This window comes from Nicotiana tabacum, chromosome 18, assembly GCF_000715075.1.
Source record: "Nicotiana tabacum cultivar K326 chromosome 18, ASM71507v2, whole genome shotgun sequence".
NCBI lineage: Eukaryota > Viridiplantae > Streptophyta > Magnoliopsida > Solanales > Solanaceae > Nicotiana > Nicotiana tabacum.
In genome coordinates, this window is record NC_134097.1 from 118,775,068 (window position 1) to 118,801,209 (window position 26,142).

A 26,142-nucleotide genomic window follows, 5' to 3' on the forward strand; every position below is an offset into this window, starting at 1 on the left:
TTGATGTGCACTTCTACTCTTTGATGTAGAAATTCTTATAAATTTAGTTATTGGATTGTTTCTGTTAATTGAAATTGTTTGGAGATCGGGTTGCTCCGTAACGAAAATTGAAAGATAATAAATTGAAATGGTGGAATAAGGGCGGATACTTGATGTTGAAAAATGATGATATGGTGGGATCGGGTTGCATGCCATAACGGATTATATACGTGGTACTTGATGTTGGTAAACTATGATATGGTGGGATGGGTTGCGTGCCACAATTAACGGATTGTATACGTGGTACTTGATATTGATAAATGATTATACGGTGGGATCGGGTTGCGCCACAAGAACGGATTGTGTGTGTTGTACTTATTGTTATTGTTGTGTTGACTTCGACATTTTTATATGAGATTGCGAGACTTGTTATTCTGGATTCTCTAGTAGTTGGCTCGATCTCACTCTTTATTATTATTATTATTATTATTATTATTATTATTATTATTATTATTATTATTATTATTATTGTTATTATTATTATTATTATTATTATTATTATTATTATTATTATTATTATTATTATTATTATTATTATTATTATTATTATTATTATTGCGTACAGGTTAATGTAAGCGACCTGCCTTAGCCACGTCACTACTTCGTCGAGGTTAGGCTCGACACTTACAGAGTACATGGGGTCGGTTGTACTCATACTACACTCTGCACTTCTTAGGCAGATACCGGAGTTGGTCCTAGCGGCGTTCAGTAGCTTTTGCTCGGATTCAGTTGCTGACGGAGATTTGAGATACAACTGCACGGCGTCCGCAGCCCTGAAGTCCCCTTCCCTCCTATCTTTACTGTTTTATTGAGTTTCAAAATAGTGTATTTTATTCAGACCGTATTTGTAGCACTCTAGATATTCATGACCTCGTGACACCAGCTTCTGGGTTATGTTTAGACTTCGTTGTTCGGCATCATTTTACTCTACTTCATACTTATATCATTTTCATTGTTAATATCTTATCGTATTTGTTAAAATCAGTTAATTTTTTATTTCACGTCGGTTTGCCTAGCAAGTAAATGTTAGGCGCCATCATGACCCCGAGGTTGAGATTTCAGGTCGTGACATTTAACTAAAAAGGCTTGTTTTGTTTTGCAGCTGTCCAGAGTCATGACATAATTATGGAATATTAAGTAGTGGACTATAATTCAGTTCATCTATAAAATTTACCGCTGATAGAGGATGAAAAAAGGATAAAAATATTAAAGTATATGCTACTTTTATTTTGTTTACATAATTTGTGAGCTCAATTGTAGCACTTCTTTGTTGTCCTAGAAAGCCTTTGATTATCTCATTTTCTTTTAGGTGTTATGAAGTATGCTGGATACTAATGTTTGGAGAAATGACAAGAACATTGAGAGAGATATGACTTAGTTATTCAGGCGCGAGAATTAGATTATACTAATTAATGATTATTAATATTCATATTTGAATGATTAAATATGAATTATTTCATATAAATAATTTATATTTCATGAAACATGTAACGAACTGAATGTAAATCATCTTTGGCCATATGGTCTGAAGACTCCGAGGCGTTGTTGTTGTTGTTAGTTGTTATCGTCGTCATCGTCTGAAGACTCTGAACCACATTCACAGTATCAATGCTAATGACGCTCTAGAATTCTTACTGGAAAGCCACCTTTCATCTTCGATGTCATAGATGCATCATAATTTGGAGAAAAGTTGTCCTCAGCGGGCAGAACCCGAAAGCGCTTTAGGACAGTGGTAACCACCATTTTCATCTGCATGATTGCAATATCTTTTCCAAGACAAGTCCTTGGCCCTGCTTGAAACACTGGATATGTGAAATTACGTCCTGTGTTGCCAGCACTTTTCTCCAACCATCTTTCTGGACGGAAATCAGCCCAATCTGAACCCCATGCATCACTCGGCTGACCTTCCCATTGCAAGTATATGATAAACTATTCTCGTTCCTTTGTATCAATGGGGACGGGCGGGAACAGTCTCATGCTCTCATATATGGAAGCATGCGTATAAACCAGTGTTGAAAAGCTTCTTTGTAGCTTTCCATATGAGAGGTAAGGTATTTACTCTTCTTATGCAAATTTTCACAGCTGTTTCATAAGCGTCTGCAAATGGAGTTGCTGGCAAAGACGGTAATAAATATTCAGGATCAAAACCAAACCCAAGCTGACATGCCAAATCAAACGTCAGGCGACGAAACATGTCCTGAAGTTCGACAATGGTAGTTTTTCCCTTGGCTACTGTACTTAGAAAAGGTGAAAGACGACGCGAGAGCTCTTTCTCTGTTACAAATATATAAGCAGGGAACATTTTTAGATTGAAATCGTGTCGGATAAATTGTCTTTGAGAATTCCATTCGGCACCATCAACAAGGAAGAGGCCTTTCCTGAATAAATCTGATAAAGCTGATGTTAGTGTACTTTCTTTGCGGTAAATATTGAAGCGAGTCTTGAGGATATGCTTGACATTTGAGGGGTTTGTAGTGAATATTACATTTAGACCTAACGGACCTTCAAGTAAATATGTGGAGGTTGATAACTTGTCAAAGTTTTCACTAATCCATAGGATAATACGATGACGATTTCTGATGAATTCCAATGAGGAACCAATTAGGGGAAATGATTTTGGATAAGGCTGCCCTTTCCTTGATATTGAAAGAAGATTGAAGAATATGGCAACTAAGGAAAACGCCAGGTAGTAATACAATTGAACATCCATGGGGCTAAATGTATTGCTCAAGTGTACTTTTTGGGGAAAAAGAGTGATAGCAGGTGGAGGTTTATATAGATGACTGTCACATGGGGATATAAAAATTTCAAACTTACAACCTACATTTTCCCACCAAGGGATTCAACTGAATCCCCCTCATTGGCAGGGACGGAGCTAGAGTGCAGGGAGCGGATTCGGCCGAACCTAGTAGCTTTGTTTCTATTGAATATATAAAAGTTATTAATTTAGAATCCAATAACTTAAAACAATTAGTATCCCGAACCCATAAGTTTAAAATCTTGACTTCGCCTCTACTCATTGGTTGTGGCTCCACCACTACATATGTGGGTCAAAACTAGTTAATTTTCTACATAAATTTGGACTCAGAGAGTTCAAACTTTAAAAGAAAATGAAGGTTACTGTTAGAATCGAAAAGATCAGGTGTCATGCGGAAGCTAGCAAAGCAAACCTTGAACGACGATAAATCATATCACAAAGAGAAATATACCAAAAGAGACAAAAACATACGGTCAACTGACCTACATCCACGACGGAGATGAGCAATCCACTATAATAAAAGAGAGTACAAAATATCGAGAGAACAACCTCACGAAGAGGCAAGCACAAGTGACACACTAACACTTGTCCCGTAAAGTTCTCCCCCTAAACAAGACTCTCAAACCCTATATGGCTATATTGTGGATGCTACTGAATGAGATGGAAGGATCCTCAATTTATAGAAGTCCAAACCTTTTCCTACAAGAAAAAGAGCTAGCCAAATATGGAAGAATTATAATTTTCTTCTACAAAAAAGGAAAACTCAATTATGGTAAATATGTTACCTTTTCTTTCAACAGATAGGAAAACCGAATACGGTAAGAAAATCAGGACAACGCCTAACAATTCTCCCTCTTGGCCCAAATTTTCTAACAAAATAAACTTGATCCACCTTCTTCACATAATCTTCAACAGGTTGCATCTCCAAATCCCCACCATAAAATTTGTCTCAACGTGCGTAGCACTCCGGTCAAATTTTTCAGACAAAAATCAACATTACCGTCAAATAGGTTGCAGCTAGAACTGAACCCACCAAGATGATCATCTCTTGAACCTCGCTCTGATACCACTTGTTAGGATTGAAAAAAATGAGGTGTCATGCGGAAGCTAGCAAAACAAACCTTGAACAACGATAAATCATACGACAAAGAGAAATATACCAAAAGAAATACAAACATATTATGTGGTTCAGTCAACTGACCTACATCCGCTGCGGAGATGAGCAATCCACTATAATAAAAGAGAGTACAAAATATCGAGAGAACAACCTCACGAAGAGGCAAACACAAGTGACACACTAACACTTATCCCGTAAAGTTCTTCTCTTAAACAAGACTCTCAAACCTTATATGGCTACATTGTGGATGCTACTGAATGAGAAGGAAGGATCCTCAATTTATAGAAGTCCAAACCTTTTCCTACAAGGAAAAAAACTAGCCAAACATGGAAGAATTATAATTTCCTTATACAAAAACGGAAAACCAATTATGGTAAATATGTTGCACTTTCCTTCAACAGATATGAAAATCAAGTATGGTAAGAAAATCAGGACAACACCTAACAGTTACGTTATATATATTTGGAACTATACAAAAGGTACTATAAGTAATAATCCCTTTATTTCAGTTTATGTGAATCTTTTTGTGTTTTGAGAGTCAATTTAACTAATCTTTGAAGTTAAATTAGAATAGATTAACTCAATATTTTGAAGTTAAAATTTGGATATTTAAAAACTATACAAAAGTTACTATAAGTTGTAATTCTTCTCATGTCAATATGATAAATAAATCAAAATATTATACTGGTCAAAGTTTACATAGTTTGAAACTCGAAAAGCGAAAAGATTCAAATAAATTGGGAACTGAAGGAGAAATCAAATAATAATCTTATTGCCTCTTCAAATAGTAAGTGTCACATAAAGTGCAACAGAGAGAATATTTTCTTCTACTAAGTCAAAGTCTCAGAAGTTTTTAACTTTTTTCCCTTTTTACAATTGAGGACTTCGTTTTCTCAATCACAGGCATGTCGGCTACCTCCCAATATTTTATCTGTCACTGTATTATTTTTTATATTTTTTCTCTATTCTATTATTTTATATGTTGTCTCTAGAGAGATCACTCAAAAAGAGACTCCAAAATTTTAAAATTCCATAAAATAAGCATTCCTCTTATAAACCTCAAATTTATGAGTTTTTTTTCTTTCAAATCCAAAAATTTTGGGTTTGGATGAAATTTTTTGTCACGACCCGGATTCCCCACCATCGGGACCGTGATGGCGCCTAACATTACACTTGCTAGGCAAGCCAACGTTAGAGTTTTTATTAACCAAATCCTTTACGTTTCTGTGATAAACAACAAATAGGCTAAAACCGGTAAAATAAATGCGGAAGTAAGTAAATAGCCTATTTGTTTATATACTATTGCCATTACTATTACTATTACTACCTAGAATCCGGTGTGACAATCCACGAACCCACTAAGATTTGCTACAAATATTTGTTCGAGAGAAAATACGACTGTTTATGAAGGGAAGTAAAAACAGTAAGTGTAGGAGCATAGAAGGGGACGTCAGGGCCTGCGGACGCCAGCAGGACTACCTTGGGTCTCCTAGTTGTAAAAATCTGTAGCCAACTTCTCGATCAGCCACTACTTGCTTTAAAATCTGCACAGAAAGTGCAGAGTGCAGTATCAATACAACCGACCCCATGTACTGGTAAGTGCCGAGCCTAACCACGACGAAGTAGTGATGAGGCTAAGGCGGGCCACTTACGATAAAACCTGTACGTTGTGTATAATAATGACAGAATAATTGAAATACAGTATAGAATTAAAAATCCAACAGGAAATGATAACCACAACCACGAAAATAAACCAGTATCGCCCAATATTATTAATCTCACAAGTTCAAACAAAAATATCGTAAAAACAATGCAGCTCAAGAAATAGAAACATATAGCTTGTTGCGGCGCGCAACCCGATCCCACCAGATAACACATAATCCTCCCTTATTCCATCATAAAAATATCAATAACAATAAATAATATATATATATGTTGCAGCGCGCAACCTGATGCCACCATATATCAATATCAATATCACAATTTCACCCTTATTTGACAATATCAATCCACCCTTATTATACTTGTTGCGGCGTGCAACCCGATCCCACCATATCAAAATCAAACACTCAATGTACAAAATCAACAGGCTAAATCACGAGGCCTTTCCGATAAATAATTACCAAACTGAACTAAGAAAAAGAAACGTCAATCAATATAGAATCTACACGAATAATACTGCACATAGAGACCAACCCAGAATGTCACCAAAGCACAATTATGAACAGCTTAAACAAGTAATAGGGGATAAGGAAACTACGGTACAACAATTATCTTCAACAAGGTGAAACAATATCAACAGGTAGCAGTTAGACATGGAAGTACAAGTAGGCATGTAACAATTAAAGTAGGGTAGAAACAATATAAAAAGAACGGGAAAGAAACAGGCAAAATGGTAAATTAGCGGCGCATAGGTACTCGTCACCTTACCTATATACCATTCACATGGATTTTCACATAGTAATTAAGTTAAGGGTTCCTAATCCCTCGAGTCAAAGTTAGACACGACAGTTACCTCGATCCTCAGGCCACTCACTACTTAATTACCGTTTTCCTCTAGTATCCACCTCCATACCACTCGTATCTAGCCATAATTAACTTAATAACATCAAATATTTTTAAAAAATCAATTACAATACATAAATTTAGGTTTCCCAAACTTTCCCCCAAAAAGTCAAAAATCGACCCCTGGCCTGCTTGGTCAAAACTCGAAGTTCGGATCAAAATCTATTTTACCCATTCACCCCCGAGCCCGGATATATAATTGGTTTTGGAATCTGACCTTAATTTGAGGTCTAAATCCCCAAATTTTGAAATCCCTAGTTTTTACTCAAAAATCCCCAATTCCACCACGAAAATCTTAGATTCTAGGTTAAAATCTTGTAAAATGAAGTGAAAGATTGAAGAAAACTAGTTTAGAATCACTTACCTATGATTTGGGGAAGAAAAGGTCTTTGGAAAATAGCGTCTTGGTTCTTAGGATTTGAAAATTTGAAGAATGGAAGAAAAATCCTAGCTAAGTCTCTTTTCATCAGCTGCAGATGTCGCAAATGCGACCTTGCGAAGCCCGCAATTGTGAGAAATTCATCACATTTGCAAATATTCCCACAGTCTTGCCTTCTTCGCAAGTGCAAAGAAAAGTCCGCAAATGCGAACTAAGCTGGTTGCAAATGCGATCAGATGATCACAATTGTGAAGGTTGCCTCCCCTTGTCCCCATTGCAAATGCGAAGGATTGGTCGCATTTGCGAACATAAGCTGGACCAGCTTCTCTTCGAATTTGCAATAAGAAGCTTGCAATTGCGAACTCTTCAGAGATCGCAAATGCGATGATTGACCTCGTATTTGCGAGATCTGAGGCCTGCAACAAAAACCAGCAGTGTTCAGATTCCTATTTTCACTACGTAGCCTATTCGAAACTCACCCGAGCCCTTGGGGCTCCAAACTAAACATGCACACAAGTATTAAAACATCATACGAACTTGCTCGCGCCATCAAATCGTCAAAATAACACCTAGAACTACGAATTTAGTACCAAATCGAATAAAATTCTTAAGAACACTTCGAAATTTCTATTTTCTCAATCAGACTTCCGGATCACGTCAAACCAACTCCGTTTCTTATCAAATTTCACAGATATGACATAAATATTATATTGAACCTGTACCAGGCTCCGGATCTAAAATACGAACCCGATGCCAACAAGATCAAACATTAATAATTTCTTAAAAACCATTAAATTTTCAAACTTATAATTTTTAACAAAAAATCATAACTCGGACTAGGGACCTCCGAATTCGATTCCGGGCATACGCCCGATCCCATATTTTGATGCAAACCCACCGGGACTGTCAAGACACGAGTCCAGGTCCATTTACTCAAAACGTTGACCGAAGTCAACTAAATCAACTTTTGAAGGCAAAAATTATTATTTTCATCAACTTTCAACATAAAAGATTTATGAAAAAAAACAGGCCTAGACTACGCAGGCAAATCGAGAAGGGATAAAATAAGGTTTAAAGGCCTCAGAATATATAATCGAGTTCTAAAACATAAGATGACCTTTTGGGTCATTACATTCTCCACCTATAAAATAACCGTTCGCCCTCGAACGGACATAGAAAATTACCTGAGCTGGAAAAAAGGTGGGGATATCTGCTCTGCATATAAGACTCGGACTCTTCGGTAGCTGCCTCAACAGACTGACCTCTCCACTGCACTCGAACCATAGGATAACTCGTCGACCTCACCTGACGAACATGCCGGTCTAGAATAGCTACCGGCTCCTCCTCATAGGTCAAATCCTTGTCCAACTGGACAGTGTGAAATCTAATATGTGGGATAGATCACCATGATACTTCCGAAGCGTGGACAGATGAAACAGTGGATATACCACTGATAAACCTGGTGGCAACACAAGTCTGTAGGCCACCTCTCCCACTCGCTCAAGGATCTCAAAAGCCCCAAGTACCTAGGGCTCAACTTGCCCTTCTTCCCAAACCTCATTACACCCTTCATGGGTGATACCCGAAGCAACACTCTCTCTCCAACCATGAATGCCACATCGTAAACTCTACGGTTAGCATAACTCTTCTTCCTGGATTGAGTTATGCAAAATATATCCTGAAAGATCTTAACCTTATCCAAGGTATCCTGTACCAAATCTGTACCTAATAACCGAGCCTCCCCCGGATCAAGCCATCCAACCAATGATCGACACCGTCTACCATATAATGCCTCATAGGGAGCCATCTGGATGCTCGACTAATAGTTGTTGTTGTAGGTGAACTCTGCAAGGGGCAAGAACTGATCCCATGATCCTTTAAAGTCTATAACACATGCGTGGAGCATATCCTCCAAGATCTAAATAGTACATTCAGACTGTCCATCCATTTGAGGAAGAAATGTTGTGCTCAACTTAACCCGCGTGCCCAACTCATGCTGTACTGCTCTCCAGAAGTGCGAGGTAAACTGTGTACCTCGATCAAAAATGATAGACGTGGGCACACCGTGAAGATGAACGATATTATAGATATAAATCTCTGCCAACCACTCTGAAGAATAGGTAACTGCCACAGGAATGCAATGCGCTTACTTGGTCAGCCTATCCACAATAACCCAAACCACATCAAACTTCCTCTGAGTCCGTGGGAGTCTACCAACGAAATCCATAGTGATACACTCCCACTTCAAGTCAGGAATCTCTATCTTCTGAAGCAAACCACCAGGTCCCTAATGCTCATACTTTACTTGCTGACAATTTAGATACCAAGCCACATATACAACTATATCCTTCTTCATCCTCCTCCGCCAATAATGTTGCCGTAAGTCCTGATACATCTTGACGGCGCCTAAATGTATGGAATACCGGGAACTGTGGGCCTCCTCTAAAATCAACTCACGAAGTCCATCCATATTAGGCACATAAACACGACCATGCATCGTCAAAACTCCATTATCTCCAACCGTAACCTGCTTGGCTTCACCGTGTCGCACTATATCCGTAAGGACAAGCAAATGAAGGTCATCATACTTCCGCTCCCTGATGGGCTCAAACAAAGAAGACCGAGTGATTGTGCAAGCTAAAACACGATTGGGCTCAGAAACATCCAACCTTACGAACTGATTGGCTAAGGCCTGAACATATAATGCAAGCAGTATCTCACCGACTGGAATGTACGCAAGGCTGCCCATACTAGCTGAGTTCCTACTCAAAGCATCGACCACCATATTGTCCTTCCCGGGATTATACAAGATGGTGATATCATAGTCTTTCAATAGCTCCAGCCACCTCCTTTGCCTCAAATTGAGCTCCTTTTGCTTGAACAAATACTGCAAACTCTTATGATCTGTGAACACCTCACACGACAAGCCATATAGATAGTGCCTCCAAATCTTCAGCACGTGAACAATGGTTGTCAGCTCCAAGTCATGAACTGGATAATTCTTCTCGTGAACCATTAGCTACCGTGAAGCATATGCAATAACCTTGCCACCCTGCATCAATGCCGCACCAAGTCCAATACAAGATGTATCACAATATATTGTATAAGGCCCTAAACATATGGGCAACACTAACACCGGTGTCATAGTCAAAGTTGCCTTGAGCTTCTGAAAGTTCACCTTACACTCGTCTGACTATCTGAATGAGGCACCCTTCTGGGTCAACCTGGTCAACGAGGCTGCTGTAGATGAAAACACCTTCACAAACCAACGGTAATAACCTACCAATCCTAACATACTACGGATCTCTATGGCTGAATTAGGTCTAGGCCAATTCTAAACAGCCTCAACTATCTTATGATCCACCTGAATACCCTCCGCTGATACAATGTGACCCAAGAAAGTAACTGAACTCAACCAAAACTCACACTTTGGAAACTTTGTGTATAACTGGTTGTCTCTTAGAGTCTGAAGTATGATCTGAAGATGTTGCTCGTGCTCCTTTCAGCCGCGGGAGTAGATCAAGATATCATCAATAAACACAATCACAAAGGAATCCAGGTAAGGCTTGAACACCCAGTTCATCAAATCCATAAATGTTGTTGGGGCATTTGTTAGCCCGAATGACATTGCTAGAAACTCATAATGCCCACACCGAGTCCGAAAAGCTGTCTTAGGGACATCGGATGCTCTAATCCTCAACTGATGGTAACCAGACCTCAAATCCATCTTCAAAAACACCTTGGCACCCTGAAGCTGATCAAATAAGTCATCAATCCTCGGAAATGGATACTTGTTCTTGATAGTGACTTTGTTCAACCTCCAATAATCTATGCATATCCTCATCGATCCATCCTTCTTCTTTACAAACAATATGGGCGCACCCCAAGGCGAGACACTAGGTCTAATAAAGCCCTTATCAAGAAAATCTTACAACTGCTCTTTTAACTCTTTCAACTTTGGCAGGGCCATGCAGTATGGCGGGGTAGAAATGGGCTGAGTGCCCGGAACCAAATCAGTACAGAAGTCAATATCCCTGTCAGGTGGCATCCCCGGCATGTCTGCAGAAAATACCTCTAGAAACTCTCGAACAACTGGTATAGAATCCATGGAAGGAACCTCCACACTAGAATCACGGACATAAGCCAAATAAGCTAGACAACCCTTCTCGACCATACACCGAGCCTTCATATAAGAAATAACCCTACTGGCAGAATGCCCAGGAGTCACTCTACACTCTAATCGAGGCAACCCCGATAAGGCTAAGGTCACTTTCTTGGCGTGACAATCCAATATAGCATGATAAGGTGACAACCAATCCATCCCCAAAATGCCATCATAATCAACCATATCTAGAATTAGGAGATCTACACGAGTCTCAAGACCCCAATAATAAACACACACGAACGATAGATACGATCTACAACAATAGAATCCCCCACAGGTGTGGACACATATATATGGGCATTCAAGAAATCACGGGGCACAACCAAATATGAAGCAAAGTAAGATGACACATAGGAATATGTAGATCCTGGATCAAATAGAATTGAAGCAACTCTACTGCAAACTGAAATAGTACCTGTGATAACAGTATCAGATGACTCAAACTCAGGCCTGGCTTGGAAAGCATAACATCAGGGCTGGGCCCCACCACCCTGAACCATATCTCTAGGACGACCTCCAGCTGGCTGGCCTCAACCTTTAGCGGCCTAGCCTCCACCTCTAGCGACCTGACCTCCACCTCTAGCGACCTGACCTCTACCTCTGGCTCCCTAACCCCTAACTCTGACTGGCTGAGTGGGCGGTGCTAAAACTGGTGTTGGAACCATGGCATAAGAACCCTGATGCTGTGACTGAACACCTAATAATCTCGGACAGGTTCTCCTGATATGCCCATAACTACCACACTCAAAACATCCATCCTAATATTATGATGGTAGAAACTGAGACTGACCCGAACGAGCTGGTTGACCATGGTAATAACTCTGAATAGGAGGTGCATTAATAAGAGCTGGCGGTGCACTGTAAGCTGGCTGCCCAGAATGAGGCACATAAGGACCACAACTCCCTGAAGCTCCATGGGATGCCTGGAGTGCTGAATGAAATGGTCTGGGAGGATGGACTCTACCAAAAGTACCTTGACCTCCATATGAGCCCCCACTAAATCCACCGGAGTGACGCGACCTCTTGTCAGACCCCTAACCACTCCCCTGAGCTAAAACCATCTCGACTCGCTTGGCAATATTGGTTGCCGCCTAAAAGGAAATTTTGAGTCTCCTTAGCCATCTGTAGTCTGATAGGCTGGGCAAGTCCCTCAATAAACCTCCTCACCCTCTCTCTCTCTCTCTATCTCGGTAGGAAGCAGAAGAATAACATGACGGGCCAGATCCACAAATCGGGTCTCATACTGAGTGACAGTCATAGAACCCTACTGCAGACGCTCAAACTGCCTCCGGTAGTCCTCTCTCTGAGTGATAAAGATACTTCTCCAGAAATAGCTAAGAGAACTAGTCCCAAGTAAGAGCCGATGACCCAGCTGGTCTTGCCAACATAAATCCCTCCACCATTTCTTGGCGAAACCTAATAGATGAAATATAGCTAACTTGACCCCATTGGTCTCCACTATCCCCATGTTTTTAACACCTCAAAACAACTGTCCAAATAGTCTTGGGGATGCTCTGAAGATGTACCGCCAAAGTGAATTAGGAAAAGCTTGGTAAACCTATCCAATCTCCATAAAGCCTCAGAAGACATAGCTGATCCATCACCGGTCTGTGCTGCAACACCCGGCGGAACTACCCTAACGGGCTAAGCTGCTGGAGTCTGAAACTGAGGAGCCATATGCTCCCGAGTGTGGGTAGCGAGAGTTTGTGCTCCTCCCCTAGCCTGAGAGATGGCTGGTGCTACAAGGAATGTGTTGGCCTATGCCACACTCTCCATGAGGCCCAGTAGACAGACCAAAGCATCCTGAAGTACCGGGGTAGCGATAAACCCCTCTGGAACTTGAGCTAGCCCTGATGGAACGGTCTGGGATGGAGCCTCCTCATCAAACTCTACCTGAGGTTCCACCGCTGGTGCTGTTGCTCGAGCTTTGGGCTGAGCCCTGCCCCTTCCTCGGCTTCTGGCACGGCCTCTGCCTCGTCCTCTTCCTCTCGTAGGAGCTACCACTGGGGGCTCTGGCTGCTGCTCAGCTGAAGGCAGTACATGTTCTCGCCATCTGTGAAAGAACAAGAGTAAAGAGTTCAATTAGCATTGAGAGAACAAAATCGCACGACAGAGAAGAATAGAAGTGAGATTGTTCCTTAACTCTATAGACTTTGGGGGATAAGCACAAACGTCTCCGTACCGATCCCTTAGACCCTACTAAGCTTGTTCGTGAATTGTGAGACCTAGGCAACCTAGTGCTCTAATACCAACTAGTCACAACCCGGATTCCCCACCATCGGGACCGTGATGGCGCCTAACATCACACTTGTTAGGCAAGCCTACATTAGAATTTTTATTAACCAAATCCTTTATGTTTCAGTGAGTCACAATAAACAGGCTAAAACTAGTAAAATAAATGCGGAAGTAAGCAAATAGCCTCTTTGTTTAAATACTATTACCATTACTATTACTACTACTACTACCCAGAATCCGGTGTCACAATCCACGAACACACTACAATTGCTACAAACATTTGTTCGAAAGAAAATACGACTGTTTAAGAAGGGAAGTAAAAATAGTAAGTGTAGAAGCATAGAAGGGGACGTTAGGGCCCGCGGATGCATGCAGGACTACCTATGGTCTCCTAGTTGTAAAAATCTACAGCCAACCTCTCGATCAGCTACTACCTGCTCCAAAATTTGCATAGAAAGTGTAGAGTGCAGCCGACCCCTGTACGCAATATATAATAATGACAGAATAATTGAAATACAGTACAGAATTAAACATGCAATTGGGAATAATAACCACGACCTCGAAAATAAACCAGTATCATCCAGTATTATCAATCTCACCCGTTCAAACAAAAATATCGTAAAAACAACGTAGCTCAAGAAATAGAAAGATATAGGTTGTTGCAGCGCGCAACTCGATCCCACCATAAAACACATAATCCTCCCTTATTCCACCATAACAATATCAATAATAGTAAATAATATATATATATATATATATATATCAATAACAATAAATAATATATTTATTACGGCACGCAACCCGATCCCACCATATATCAATATCAATGTCGTAATTACACGTTTATTTCACCATATCAATCCACCTTTATTACACCTGTTGCGGCATGCAACCCGATCTCATCGTGTGTGTGTGTGTGTGTGTGTGTGTCATAACAACCCTCTCTTATTACACCTGTTGCGGCGTGCAACCCGATCCCACCATATCAGAACCAAAGACTCAATGTACAAAATCAATAGGCTAAATGACGAGCCCTTTACGATAAATAATTACCAGATTGAACCAAGAAAAGGAAACCTTAATCAATATAAAATCTACACGAATAATACTACACAACGAGACTAACCTAGAATGTCACCAAAACACAATTAAGAATAGCTTAAGCAAGTAATAGGGGATAAGGAAACTACGGTACAACAATTATCGTCAACAAGGTGAAACAATATCAACAAGTAGCAGTTAGACATGGAAGTACAAGTAGGCATGTAACAATTAAAGAAGGGGGGAAAAAATATAAAGAGAAGGGGAAAAAGCAGGTAAAACGGTAAATTGGCGGCGCAAAAGTACTTGTCACCTCACCTATACGCCACTCACATGGAGTTTCACATAGAAATTATGTTAAGGGTTCCTAATCCCTCGAGTCAAAGTTAGACACGACACTTACCTCGATCCTCAGGCCACCGACTTCTCAATTACCACTTTTCCTCTAGTATCCACCTCCAAACCACTCGTATCTAGCCATAATTAACTTAATAACATCAAATATTTTCTAAATAAATCAATTATAATACATAAATTTAGGTTTTCCAAACTTTCCCCCAAAATGTCAAAAACCAATCTCGTTCTCGCTTGGTGAAAACTCAAATCCATTTATCGATTCACCCCGAGCCCGGATATATAATTGGTTTTGGAATCCGACCTCAATTTGAGGTCTAAATCCCTAGTTTGTACACAAAAATCTCCAATTCCACCATGAAAATCTTAGATTCTAGGTTGAAATCTTGTATAATGAAGTGAAAGATTGAAGGAAACTAGTTTAGAATCACTTACCTATGATTTGGGGAAGAAATGGTCTTTGAAAAATAGCCTCTTGGGTCTTAGGTTTTGAAAATTTGAAGAATGGAAGAAAAATACCGTCTAACTCTCTTTTCATCAGCTGCAGATGTCGCAAATGCGACCTGGGCTTTGCATTTGCGAAGCCCGCAATTGTGAGAAATCCATCGCATTTGCGAAGATTCCCACAGTCCTGCCTTCTACGCAAATGCGATGAAAAGTCCACAAATGCGAACTAAGCTGGTCGCAAATGCGATTAGGTGATTGTAATTACGAAGGTTGCCTCCCCCTGTCCCCATCGCAAATGCGAAGAATTGGTCGTATTTGCGAACATAAGCTGGCCCAGCTTCTCTTTGCATTTGCAATGAGAAGCTCACAAATGCGAACTCTTCAGAGATCGCAAATGCGATAATTGACCACGCATTTGCGAGGTCTAAGGCCTGCAACAAAAACAAGCAGTGTTCAAATTCCTATTTTCACACTGTAGCCCACCCGAAACTTACCCGAGCCCTCGGGTGTCACGACCCTAAACTCGGACCCGATCGTGATGGCGCCTCTCATGAAGACAAGGCCAACCGACACTTCCCATTTCCAATTAACAGTTAAGCATTTAGAAAATAGTTTAAACATGATAAAATAAACCCGAAATAGTAGTTAATATCACAAATACGTGGAAGAACACCCATACACAGCCCTAACCAGGGTGTCACTAGTCATGAGCATCTATAAGTCATAATACAGATCGGCTAAAACCATAAACTAGTACAAATGTCTGAATGGAAATAGAAATGATAAAGAGTAGAGGCACGGGGCTACGGACGCCAGACAGCTACCTCGTGAACTCCGAATGTCCGCCTGAGGCTGGAGATGATCAACACTTGGGAGCGAGACCAGCTACGCCTGAATCTGCACACAGGGTGCAGGGAGTAATGTGAGTACTCCGACTCAGTGAGTAACAAATGTAAATAACGATTGAAAGTAAGAAAGCACGTAAGGCACAAGGCATTCTATAATGAAGTAGTAAAACATCATTTAAAAATAGTAAATCAGTCAAAAGATAAGTAAAAATCCTTTTTTGGCAAATAACATTTAATTAACAGGCAATTAAGGAGAAATAAACAAGTAAAGGTTCGCCCCTCGGGTACTGTATCAACAAAACTACCCCTCGGGCAACATCTCAAAACAATACCAGCCCTCGGGTTCAATCTCACATTATAATGGGTACCCGCGCTCACTGGGGGTGTACAGACTCCGGGAGGGGCCCCTTACGGCCCAAGCGCAATATCAAGCCATCTTGTGGCATCATAAACAGGCTCTCGGCCTCATATCAATATCAAGCCACCTTGTGGCGTACATATCTCAGGCCCTCGGCCTCAAATAAATATCAGTGTTTCGTCACAACATAGGCCCTCGGCCTTACTCAGTCACAAATCCTCACAGGCTACTCAGGCAATAATAAGATAGTGTTTCTCAGCCCAAACATTATTTAAAATATCATTTAACTATTAAAACTGAGTAAAACATGGCTGAGTATGGAAATAGTGTAAAATAACATGACTGAGTTCAAGTAACTATTTAAAACGGTGAGGAAATATCAATATAAATCCTTGAAGGGTTCAAATAGTTGGCACAAGGCCCAAATGAGGTATTCAGCCCAAATAATAATGACAGCAAATAGATTTCAGTGAAATACGAGGTAAATTCATCAATCGGGATGGACCAAGTCACAATCCCCAATAGTGCATGGCCTCACGCTCGTCATCAAGCATGTGCCTCACCTTAACATAGCACTACAATTTGCAAATCCGGGGTTTCAAACCCTCAAAGCATCATTTATAATCATTAATCAACTCGAACCGGCTAAATCTCTAGCTCGCGACGCCTTTGCCCTTCGAATCGGCCTCCACGCGTGTTGAATCTATCCAAAATTAGAGCGAGGACGTCAAAATATGCTAAGGGAACGAAGCCCAAGCAAAAATAATCAATAAAGGGGCACAAATCCCGAAATAACCAAAACCCGACCCCGGGGCCCACGTCTCGAAATTTAGAAATTTTCACATCAACGGGTTCCTTATCTCCTCGCGAGTTCATACATATCAAAAGTTCTCAAATCTGACCCCCAAAATGGTCCTCCAAATCCCCAATCAAAAGTCCAAATTTCCAAGCCTTAGTTCTTCAATTTTTAACTTAAATTCCATGATTTTCTAGGTGGATTTCACCTAATAATTGAGTTTTAAGTCCGAGAATCTTACCTCCAAGTGATTCCCCTTGAATCCCGCTTCAATATCCTTCAAAAATCTCCAAAAATAACCAACTATGGAAGAAATAAACCCAATCCTCGCGGACAAGACGAGTTTAAAAACTTTCTGCCCAGGCATATTTTCCTTCTTCACGATCGCAGAACATCCCTCGCGATCGCAAAGAACAAATATTCAGCTCCCAAAATTTCTCTTACGCGAACGCATCAAAAGCCCTGTGAACGCGATGCCTAGGCGACTGACTCTACGCAATCGCGGACAACTCTTCGTGTTTTGCAATGAACAAAATCTAACCAAGACCCCAGGTCCAATTAACTCTATGCGAACGCGACCACCTTCCCGCGTTAGCGATGAATAACCTCTCCATTCTATACGATCGCAAGCCAACCTTCACGAACGCGAAGAACAACTGGACGGCCTCCTCGAAACCTTCTATGTGATCGCAGGACTCCCGACGCGATCGCGAAGGGCAAAGTTCTGCAACAGCTGAACCTGCAATTTCTGCAATCTTCTCAACTTCAAAATGATCCGAATGACCACCCGAAACTCACCCGAGGCCCCGGGACCTCAACCAAAGGCACAAATACATCCTAATACCTTATTCAAATTAGTTCCAATCATCAAGACACCTCAAACAACATCAAATCACCCAAAACACATCGGATTTAAGACAAACTTTCCAAAATCTTCAAATTTCCGCTTTCGATCAAAAATCCAACCAAACCACTTCAAATGACCTGAAATTTTGCACACGTCCCAGATCACACAACGGAACTACTACAACTCTCGGAATTCTATTCCGACCCCTATATCAAAATCTCACCTACCAATTGAAAATCGCCAAAATATCAACTTCGCCAATTCAAGCCTAAATATTCTCTAATCATCCAAAACTCATTCCGACCACGCTTCTAAGTCCCAAATCACCTTCTGAAGCTAACTGAACCATCAGAACTCACATCTAAGCCCTCTAACACATAAGTCAATATCCGGTTGACTTTTCCAACATAAACTCACTCTAAAGAAACTAATTATCTCAAATTCTTATCAAATCCTTTCTGAACCCTAACCAATCAACACAATCACATATAGAAACATAATACAAAGCAATTAGAAGCAGGAATAGGGGAAACGGAGCGGTAACTTATGAGACGACTGGCCGGGTCGTCACATCCTCCCCAACTTAAACAAACGTTCATCCTCGAACGAGTCAAGAAACATACCTGAAGCCTCAAATAGGTGAGGATATCTGCTCCACTTCTCCCGCTCGGTCTCCCAGGTAGCCTCCTCCATGGGCCGACCTCTCCACTGCACTTTCACTGAAGCTATATCATTTGACATCAACTTCCGAACCTAACGACCCAAAATAGCTACTGGCTCCACATCATAGGTCAAATCATCATCTAACTGAACCGTGCTGAAATCTAGAACATGAGACGGGTCCCCAATATACTTCCAGAGCATAGAAATATGAAATACCGGATGCACACTCGACAAGCTGGGTGGAAAAGCAAGCTCATAAGCCACCTCCCCAATCCTCCAAAGCACCTCAAAAGGCCCAATGAACCGAGGACTCAATTTCCCTTTCTTCCTGAATCTCATAACACCCTTCATGAGCGAAATCTTCAGCAAGACCTTCTCACCAACCATATAAGACACATATCGAACCTTTCGGTCAGCATAACTCTTCTGTCTCGACTACGCCGTACGAAGCCTCTCCTGAATCACTTTCACCTTCTCTAAAGCATCCTGTACCAAGTCTGTCCCCAATAGCCTAGCCTCATCGGGCTCGAACCAACCAACTGGAGATCTACACCGTCTCCCATACAAAGCCTCATATGGATCCATCTGAATACTCAACTGTTGTTATAAGCAAACTCTGCAAGCGGTAGAAACTCATGCCATGACCCTCCGAAGTCGATGACTTAAGCACGTAACATGTCCTCCAATATCTGAATAGTACGCTCGGACTGTCCGTCCGTCTGAGGGTGAAAAGCTGTGCTCAACTCAACCTGAGTACCCAACTCTCTCTGCACGGCACTCCAAAACTGCAAAGTAAACTGAGTACCTCTATATGAAATGATGGAAATCGGAACGCCATGCAAACAAACAATCTCTCGGATATAGATCCCTGCCAACCGCTCTGAAGAATAGGTAGTACACGCAGGAATGAAGTGCACGGACTTGGTCAGCCGATCCATATTCACCCAAATAGCATCGAACTTCTTCAAAGTCCGTGGAAGCCCAACTACAAAATCCATAGTGACTCTCTCCCACTTCCACTCTGGAATCTCTATCTACTGAAGCAAGCTACCTGGTCTCTGATGCTCATATTTCACCTGCTCACAATTGAGACACCTAGCTACAAATTTTATAATGTCTTTCTTCATCCTCCTCCACCAATAGTGCTGCCTCAAATCCTGATACATCTTCGCGGCGCCCGGATGGATGGAATACCGCGAGCTATGGGCCTCCTCCAGAATCAACTCCCAAAGCCCATCTACGTTGGGCACACAAAATCCGGCCTTACATCCTCAACACTCCATCATCACCAATAGTCATATCTCTTGCATCATCATGCTGAACTCTGTCCTTGAGGACAAGAAAATGCGGATCATCATACTGGCGCTCTCTGATGCGATCATATAAAGAAGACCGAGAAACCACGCAAGACAACACCCGACTGGGCTCCGAAATATCTAACCTCACGAACCGATTGGCCAAGGCCTGAACATCAACTGCAAGGGGTCTCTCCCCAATTGGAATATATGCCAAACTCCCCATACTTACCGCCTTTCAACTCAAAGCATCGGCCACAACATTAGCCTTTCCCGGATGATACAATATAGTAATATCAGAATCCTTAAGCAACTCCAACCACCTCCGCTGCCTCAAATTGAGATCTTTCTGTTTGAACAAGTGCTGGAGGCTACGATGATCAGTAAACACCTCACAAGACACCATAAAAATAATGCCTCCAAATCTTCAACGTGTAAACTATGATATCCAACTCCAAATCATGGATGAGGTAGTTCTTCTCATGGGGCTTCAACTGGCGAGAAGCATAAGCAATAACTCTACCCTTCTGCATCAAAAGAAAACCAATACCAACTCTCGATACATCACAATACACGGTATATGAACCTGAAACTGATGGCAAAACTAACACTGGAGTTGTGGTCAAAGCTGTCTTGAGCTTCTGAAAGCTCTCCTCACACTCGTCCGACCAAACAAATGAAGCACCCTTCTAAGTCAACTTGGTCAATGGCGATGTAATAGATGAAAATCCCTGAACAAACCGACAATAATAACCCACCAAACTAAGGAAACTGCGAATCTTTGTGGTTGAGGACGGTCTGGGCCAATTCTGAACTGCCTCTATCTTCTTCGGATCAACTTAAATACCCTCGCTGGACACCACGTGCCCCAATAAAGCCACTGAACTGAGTCAGAACTCACATTTGGAGAACTTTGCATAAAGTTTCTCCTCCCTTAACCTTTGTAACACAACTCTCAGATGCTCCGCATACTCCTCTTGACTATGCTAGTACACCAGAATATCATCAATGAAGACAATAAAAAATGAATCAAGATAAGACCGAAACACATTGTTCATCAGATGCATGAATGTTGCTGGGGTATTGGTTAGCCCGAAAGACATAACAAGGAACTCATAATGACCATATCTGGTGCTGAAGGCTGTCTTGAGAATATCCGAGCCCCTGATCTTCAACTGGTGATAACCTGAACGGAGATCAATCTTGGAGAACACTCTCGCTCCCTGAAGCTGGTCGAATAAATCATCTATGCGAGGCAAAAGATACTTGTTCTTCACTGTTACCTAGTTCAATTGCTTATAATCAATACACATTCTCATCATGCCATCCTTCTTCTTTATAAATAGAACCGACGCACCCCAAGGTGACACACTAGGCTGAATGAACCCCTTTTCATGGAGTTCCTGAAGTTGCTCCTTCAACTCCTTCAGCTCCGCTGGTGCCATACGATACGACAGAATAGAAATAGGCTGAGTTCCCGACACCAGGTCAATACCAAAATCAATATCCCTATCCGGTGGCATGCCCGACAGGTCTGCAGGAAATATATCGGGAAAATCCCTCACAAGTGGAACGGAACCAATACTGGAGTCTCAGCACCGACATCCCTCACAAAGGCTAGATACGAAATACAACCCTTCTCAACCATACGCTGGGCTTTCAAGAATGAGATCACTCTACTAGGAACATAATCAGTCATACCTCGCCACTCAATCCGTGGCACACCCGGTATAGCCAAAGTGACTGTCTTGGCATGACAGTCCAGAATAGCATGACACAGAGATAACCAATCCATGTCCAAAATGACATCGAAATCCACCTACACAATAATAAGATATTCACACGGGTCTCCAGACTCCCAATAGTCACCACTCACGACCGGTACACACAGTCTACAACAACAGTATCACCCACCGGGGTAGATACATGAATAGCTGAAACAAGAGACTCACGAGGCGTACCCAAATAACGAGCAAAGTGTGATGACACATAAGAAAAGGTGGAACCAAGATCAAATAATACAGAGGCATCTCTGTGGCAGACTGAAACAATACCTGTAATAACAGCATATGAAGCAATAGCATCGGGTCTAGCTGGAAGTGCATAGAAACGGGTTTGATCGCCACCTGATCGACCACCCCTTCTGGGATGGCCTCTGGCTGACTGACCTCCACCCCTAGCTGGCTGAGCGGGTGGTGGTGAAGTGACTGGTGCTGAAGCAGATGACTGGCCCCTCTGATAAGATGAACTAGCAAAACAACGAGGACACTGCCTCCACATGTGACCCATCTCTCCACACTCAAAAAAACTCCCCAGGTGCTGGAGAAGGGGACTGAAGGGGACCCCTCGCACCAGAGTGACTAGCAGATGCACTCGGCATAGAAGAGCCCTGGACTGATGGAGTAGGGGATGAACTCTGAGCTGGAAGGGCACTAAGTAATGACTGGACCTAATGAGAACTATGAGAACCATGACCCGACAGCGCCCCACGATAACCTGGGTGAGCTGGCTAAGCATGCCTGAATGGACAGCCTTTGTCGTGCTGAAACTGACCCCTTGAAGGAGTACTATTGTAGCTACCTGAACCTCGAGGCCTCTTGGCCTCCCTCTCCTCTTGCTCTTGGTGACCAACAAACTCAATCTCATGGGCAATATCCACAACCTCCTCATAAGTAGCACCAGACACCCTCTTCCTTGTCATGAGAATACGAAGCTGATAAGTGAGACCATCAACAAACCTCATAATCCTCTCTCTATCTGTCAGAACCAACCAGATGACATGATGAGCTAACTCAGAGAACCTCAATTCATACTACAACATGGTCATCTCACTCTGACGTAACCACTCGAACTGCCTGCACAGCTCCTCTCTGCGAGACTGCGACACATACTTCTCCAAAAAGAGAGCGGAGAACTACTGCCAAGTAAGGGGTGCTGCACCAACCGGCCTACGCCTCTCAAAATCCTCCCACCAAGTGAAGGATGCTCCAGAAAATTGATAAGTAGTGAAAGCGACCCCACTGATCTCCAGAATCCCCGCCGTACGAAGCATCCTCTGACACTTGTCCAAAAAGCCCTGGGCATCCTCACCCTCAGCGCCACTGAAAGTAGGCGGCTGAAGTCTACCAAATCTCTTCAACCTGCGCTGCTCGTCCTCTAGCATGGCAGGAATAACATAGTCCTGAGCAGCTGCAACCGGTTGGGCTGGATGTGCCCCCAGCGTCTGAAGTCCCTGCATGACCTGCTCAGGTGTGTGAGCGACGGGAGTCTAATTGCCTCCCCCGACCTGAGAAGTAGTTGCGGCTATAGTGGCTGAAACTGCCTGAGCTAGGCCCGTGCAAACTGATAAGATCTGAGCTAAGGCCTCCTGAAGATCCGGAATCACAATGGGCACACCTGGTGCCTGAGCTGGTGCTGTTGGAGGGTCCACAACTAGGACCTAATCTTGAACTGGGGCAGCTGGTGGATCTGCGGGTGCTGCCCTAGCTGCTCTACCCCTACCACGACCATGACCGCGTTCTCGGCCTCTAGTGGCCACAACTGGTGGTACTGGTGGTCGTCCATCCTGACCGGTAGCACGAGTCCTCACCATCTGTGAGAGAATAGAATAACAGAAGTGTAGTACTCTGATCAACAAATTCGCACGACAAGAATTTCACGAAAGTGAAGTTTTTCCTAAAGGTTTTGCAGCCTCTCGAGGATAAATAGAGACGTCTCTGTACCGATTCACGAGACTCTACTAACCTGCTCATGACTCTGAGACCTATGTAACCTAGGATCTGATACCAACTTGTCACGACCCTAAACCCAGACCCGGTCATGATGGCGCCTCTCGTGAAGACAAGGCCAGCCGACACTTCCCGTTTCCAATTATTAACAGCTAAGCATTTAGAAAACAGTTTAAATATGATAAAATAAACCCGAAATAGCAGTTAATATCAGAAATATGCGGAAGAACACCCACACACAACCCTAACCGGGGTGTCACTAGTCATGAGCATCTATAAGTCAAAATACAGGTTGGCTAAATCCATAAACTAGTACAAATGTATGAATGAAAATAGAAATGATAAAGAGTAGAGGCACGGGGCTGCGGACGCCAGGCAGCTACCTCGTGAACTCTGAATGTCCGCCTGAAGCTGGAGATGATAAGCACTCGGGAGCGGGACCAGCTATGCCTGAATCTGCACACAGGGTGCGGGGAGTAATGTGAGTACTCTGACTCAGTGAGTAACAAATGTAAATAACGACTGAAAGTAAGAAAACACCTAAGGCATAAGGCATTCTATAATAAAGCAGTAAAACATCATTTAAAAACAATAAATCAGTCAAAAGTTAAGTAAAATCCTTTTTCAGCAAATAAGCATTTAATTAACAGGCAATAAGGAGAAATAAACAAGTAAAGGTTCTCCCCTTGGGCACTATATCAACAAAACCACCCCTCGGGCAACATCTCAAAAAATACCAGCCCTCGGGCTCAATCTCACATCAAAATGGGTACCCGCGCTCACTAGGGGTGTACAGACTCCGGGAGGGGCCCCTTACGGCCCAAGCGCAATATCAAACCATCTCATGACATCATAAACAGGCTCTCGGCCTCATATCAATATCAAGCCACCTCGTAGCGTACATATCTCAGCCTCAAATTAATATCAGTGTTTCCTTACAACATAGGCCCTCGGCCTTACTCAGTCACAAATCCTCACAAGCCACTCGGGCAATAATAAGACAGTGTTTTTCAGCCCAAACATTATTTAAAATATCATTTAAGTATTAAAACTAAGTAAAACATGGCTTAGTATGGAAATAGTGTAAAATAACATGACTGAGTTCAAGTAAATATTTAAAACGGTGAGGAAATATCAATATAAATCCCCGATGGGTTCAAATAGTTGGCACAAGGCCCAAATGTGGCATTCAGCCCAAATAATGATGATAGCAAATAGATTTCAGTCAAATACACGGTAAATTCATCAATCGGGACGGACCCAGTCACAATCCCCAATAGTGCATATCCCCACGCTCGTCATCAAGCGTGCGCCTCACCTTAACATAGCACTACAATGTGCAAATCTGGGGTTTCAAACCCTCAGAGCATCATTTACAATCATTACTCAACTCGAACCGGCTAAATCTCTAGCTCGCGACGCCTTTGCCCTTCCAATCGGCCTCCACGCTTGTTGAATCTATCCAAAATCAGAACGAGGACGTCCAAATATGCTAAGGAAATGAAGCCCAAGCGAAAATAATCAATAAAAGGGCACAATCCCGAAATTACCAAAACCCGACCCCCGGGCCCACGTCTCGAAATTCAGAAATTTTCAAATCAACGGGTTCCTTATCTCCCCACAAGTTCATACATATCAAAAGTTCTCAAATCCGACCCCAAATGGTCCTCCAAATCCTCAATAAATGTCCAAATTTCCAAGCCATAGTTCTTCAAATTTCAGCTTAAATTTCATGATTTTCTAGGTGGATTTCACATAATAATCGAGTTTTAAGTCCGAGAATCTTACCTCCAAGTGGTTCCCCTTGAATCTCTCTTCAATCTCCTTCAAAAATCTCCAAAAATGACCAACTATGGAAGAAATAAACTCAATCCTTGCGGACAAGACGAGTTTAAAAACCTTCTGTCGAGGCATATTTTCCTTCATCGCGATCGCGAAGAACAAATCTTCAGTTCCCAAAATTCTTTTACGCGAATGCATCAAAAGCCCTGCGAACGCGATGATCAGGCGACTGACTCTACGCGATTGCGGACAACCCTCCGCGTTCGCAATGAACAAAATCCAACCAAGACCCCAGGTCCAATTAACTCTATGCGAACACGACCACCTTCCCGCGTTAGCGATGAGTAACCTCTCCATTCTAAGCGATCGCAAGCCAACCTTCGCGAACGCGAAGAACAACTGGACGGCCTCCTCAAAACCTTCTATGCAATCGCAGGACTCCCTACGCGGTCGCGAAGGGCAAAGTTCTGCAATAGCTGAACCTGCAATTTCTGCAATCTTCTCAACTTTAAAATGATCCGAATGACCACCCGAAACTCACCGGAGCCCCCGGGACCTCAACCAAAGGCACGAACACATCCTGATACCTTATTCAAACTTGTTCCAATCATCAAAACACCTGAAACAATATTAAAACACCAAAACATATCGGATTCAAGCCAAACTTTCCACAAAATCTTCCAATTTCCGCTTTCGATCAAAAACCCAACCAAACCACATCCAAA

At 42.2% G+C, this 26,142-nt stretch overlaps 1 protein-coding gene across 1 annotated transcript; it reads right to left on the reverse strand.

Annotated features, from left to right (window-relative positions):
• Positions 1 to 1,650: 1,650 nt before the first annotated feature.
• Positions 1,651 to 2,749, reverse strand: LOC107780641 (cytochrome P450 94A2-like). Its single transcript, XM_016601200.1, has 2 exons — positions 2,047 to 2,749; positions 1,651 to 1,943 (listed from the first exon to the last, which is right to left on the reverse strand). The coding sequence occupies exons 1-2, from the start codon at positions 2,747 to 2,749 to the stop codon at positions 1,651 to 1,653; spliced, it is 996 nt and encodes a 331-aa protein (XP_016456686.1).
• Between the last annotated feature and the right edge of the window lie 23,393 nt (positions 2,750 to 26,142).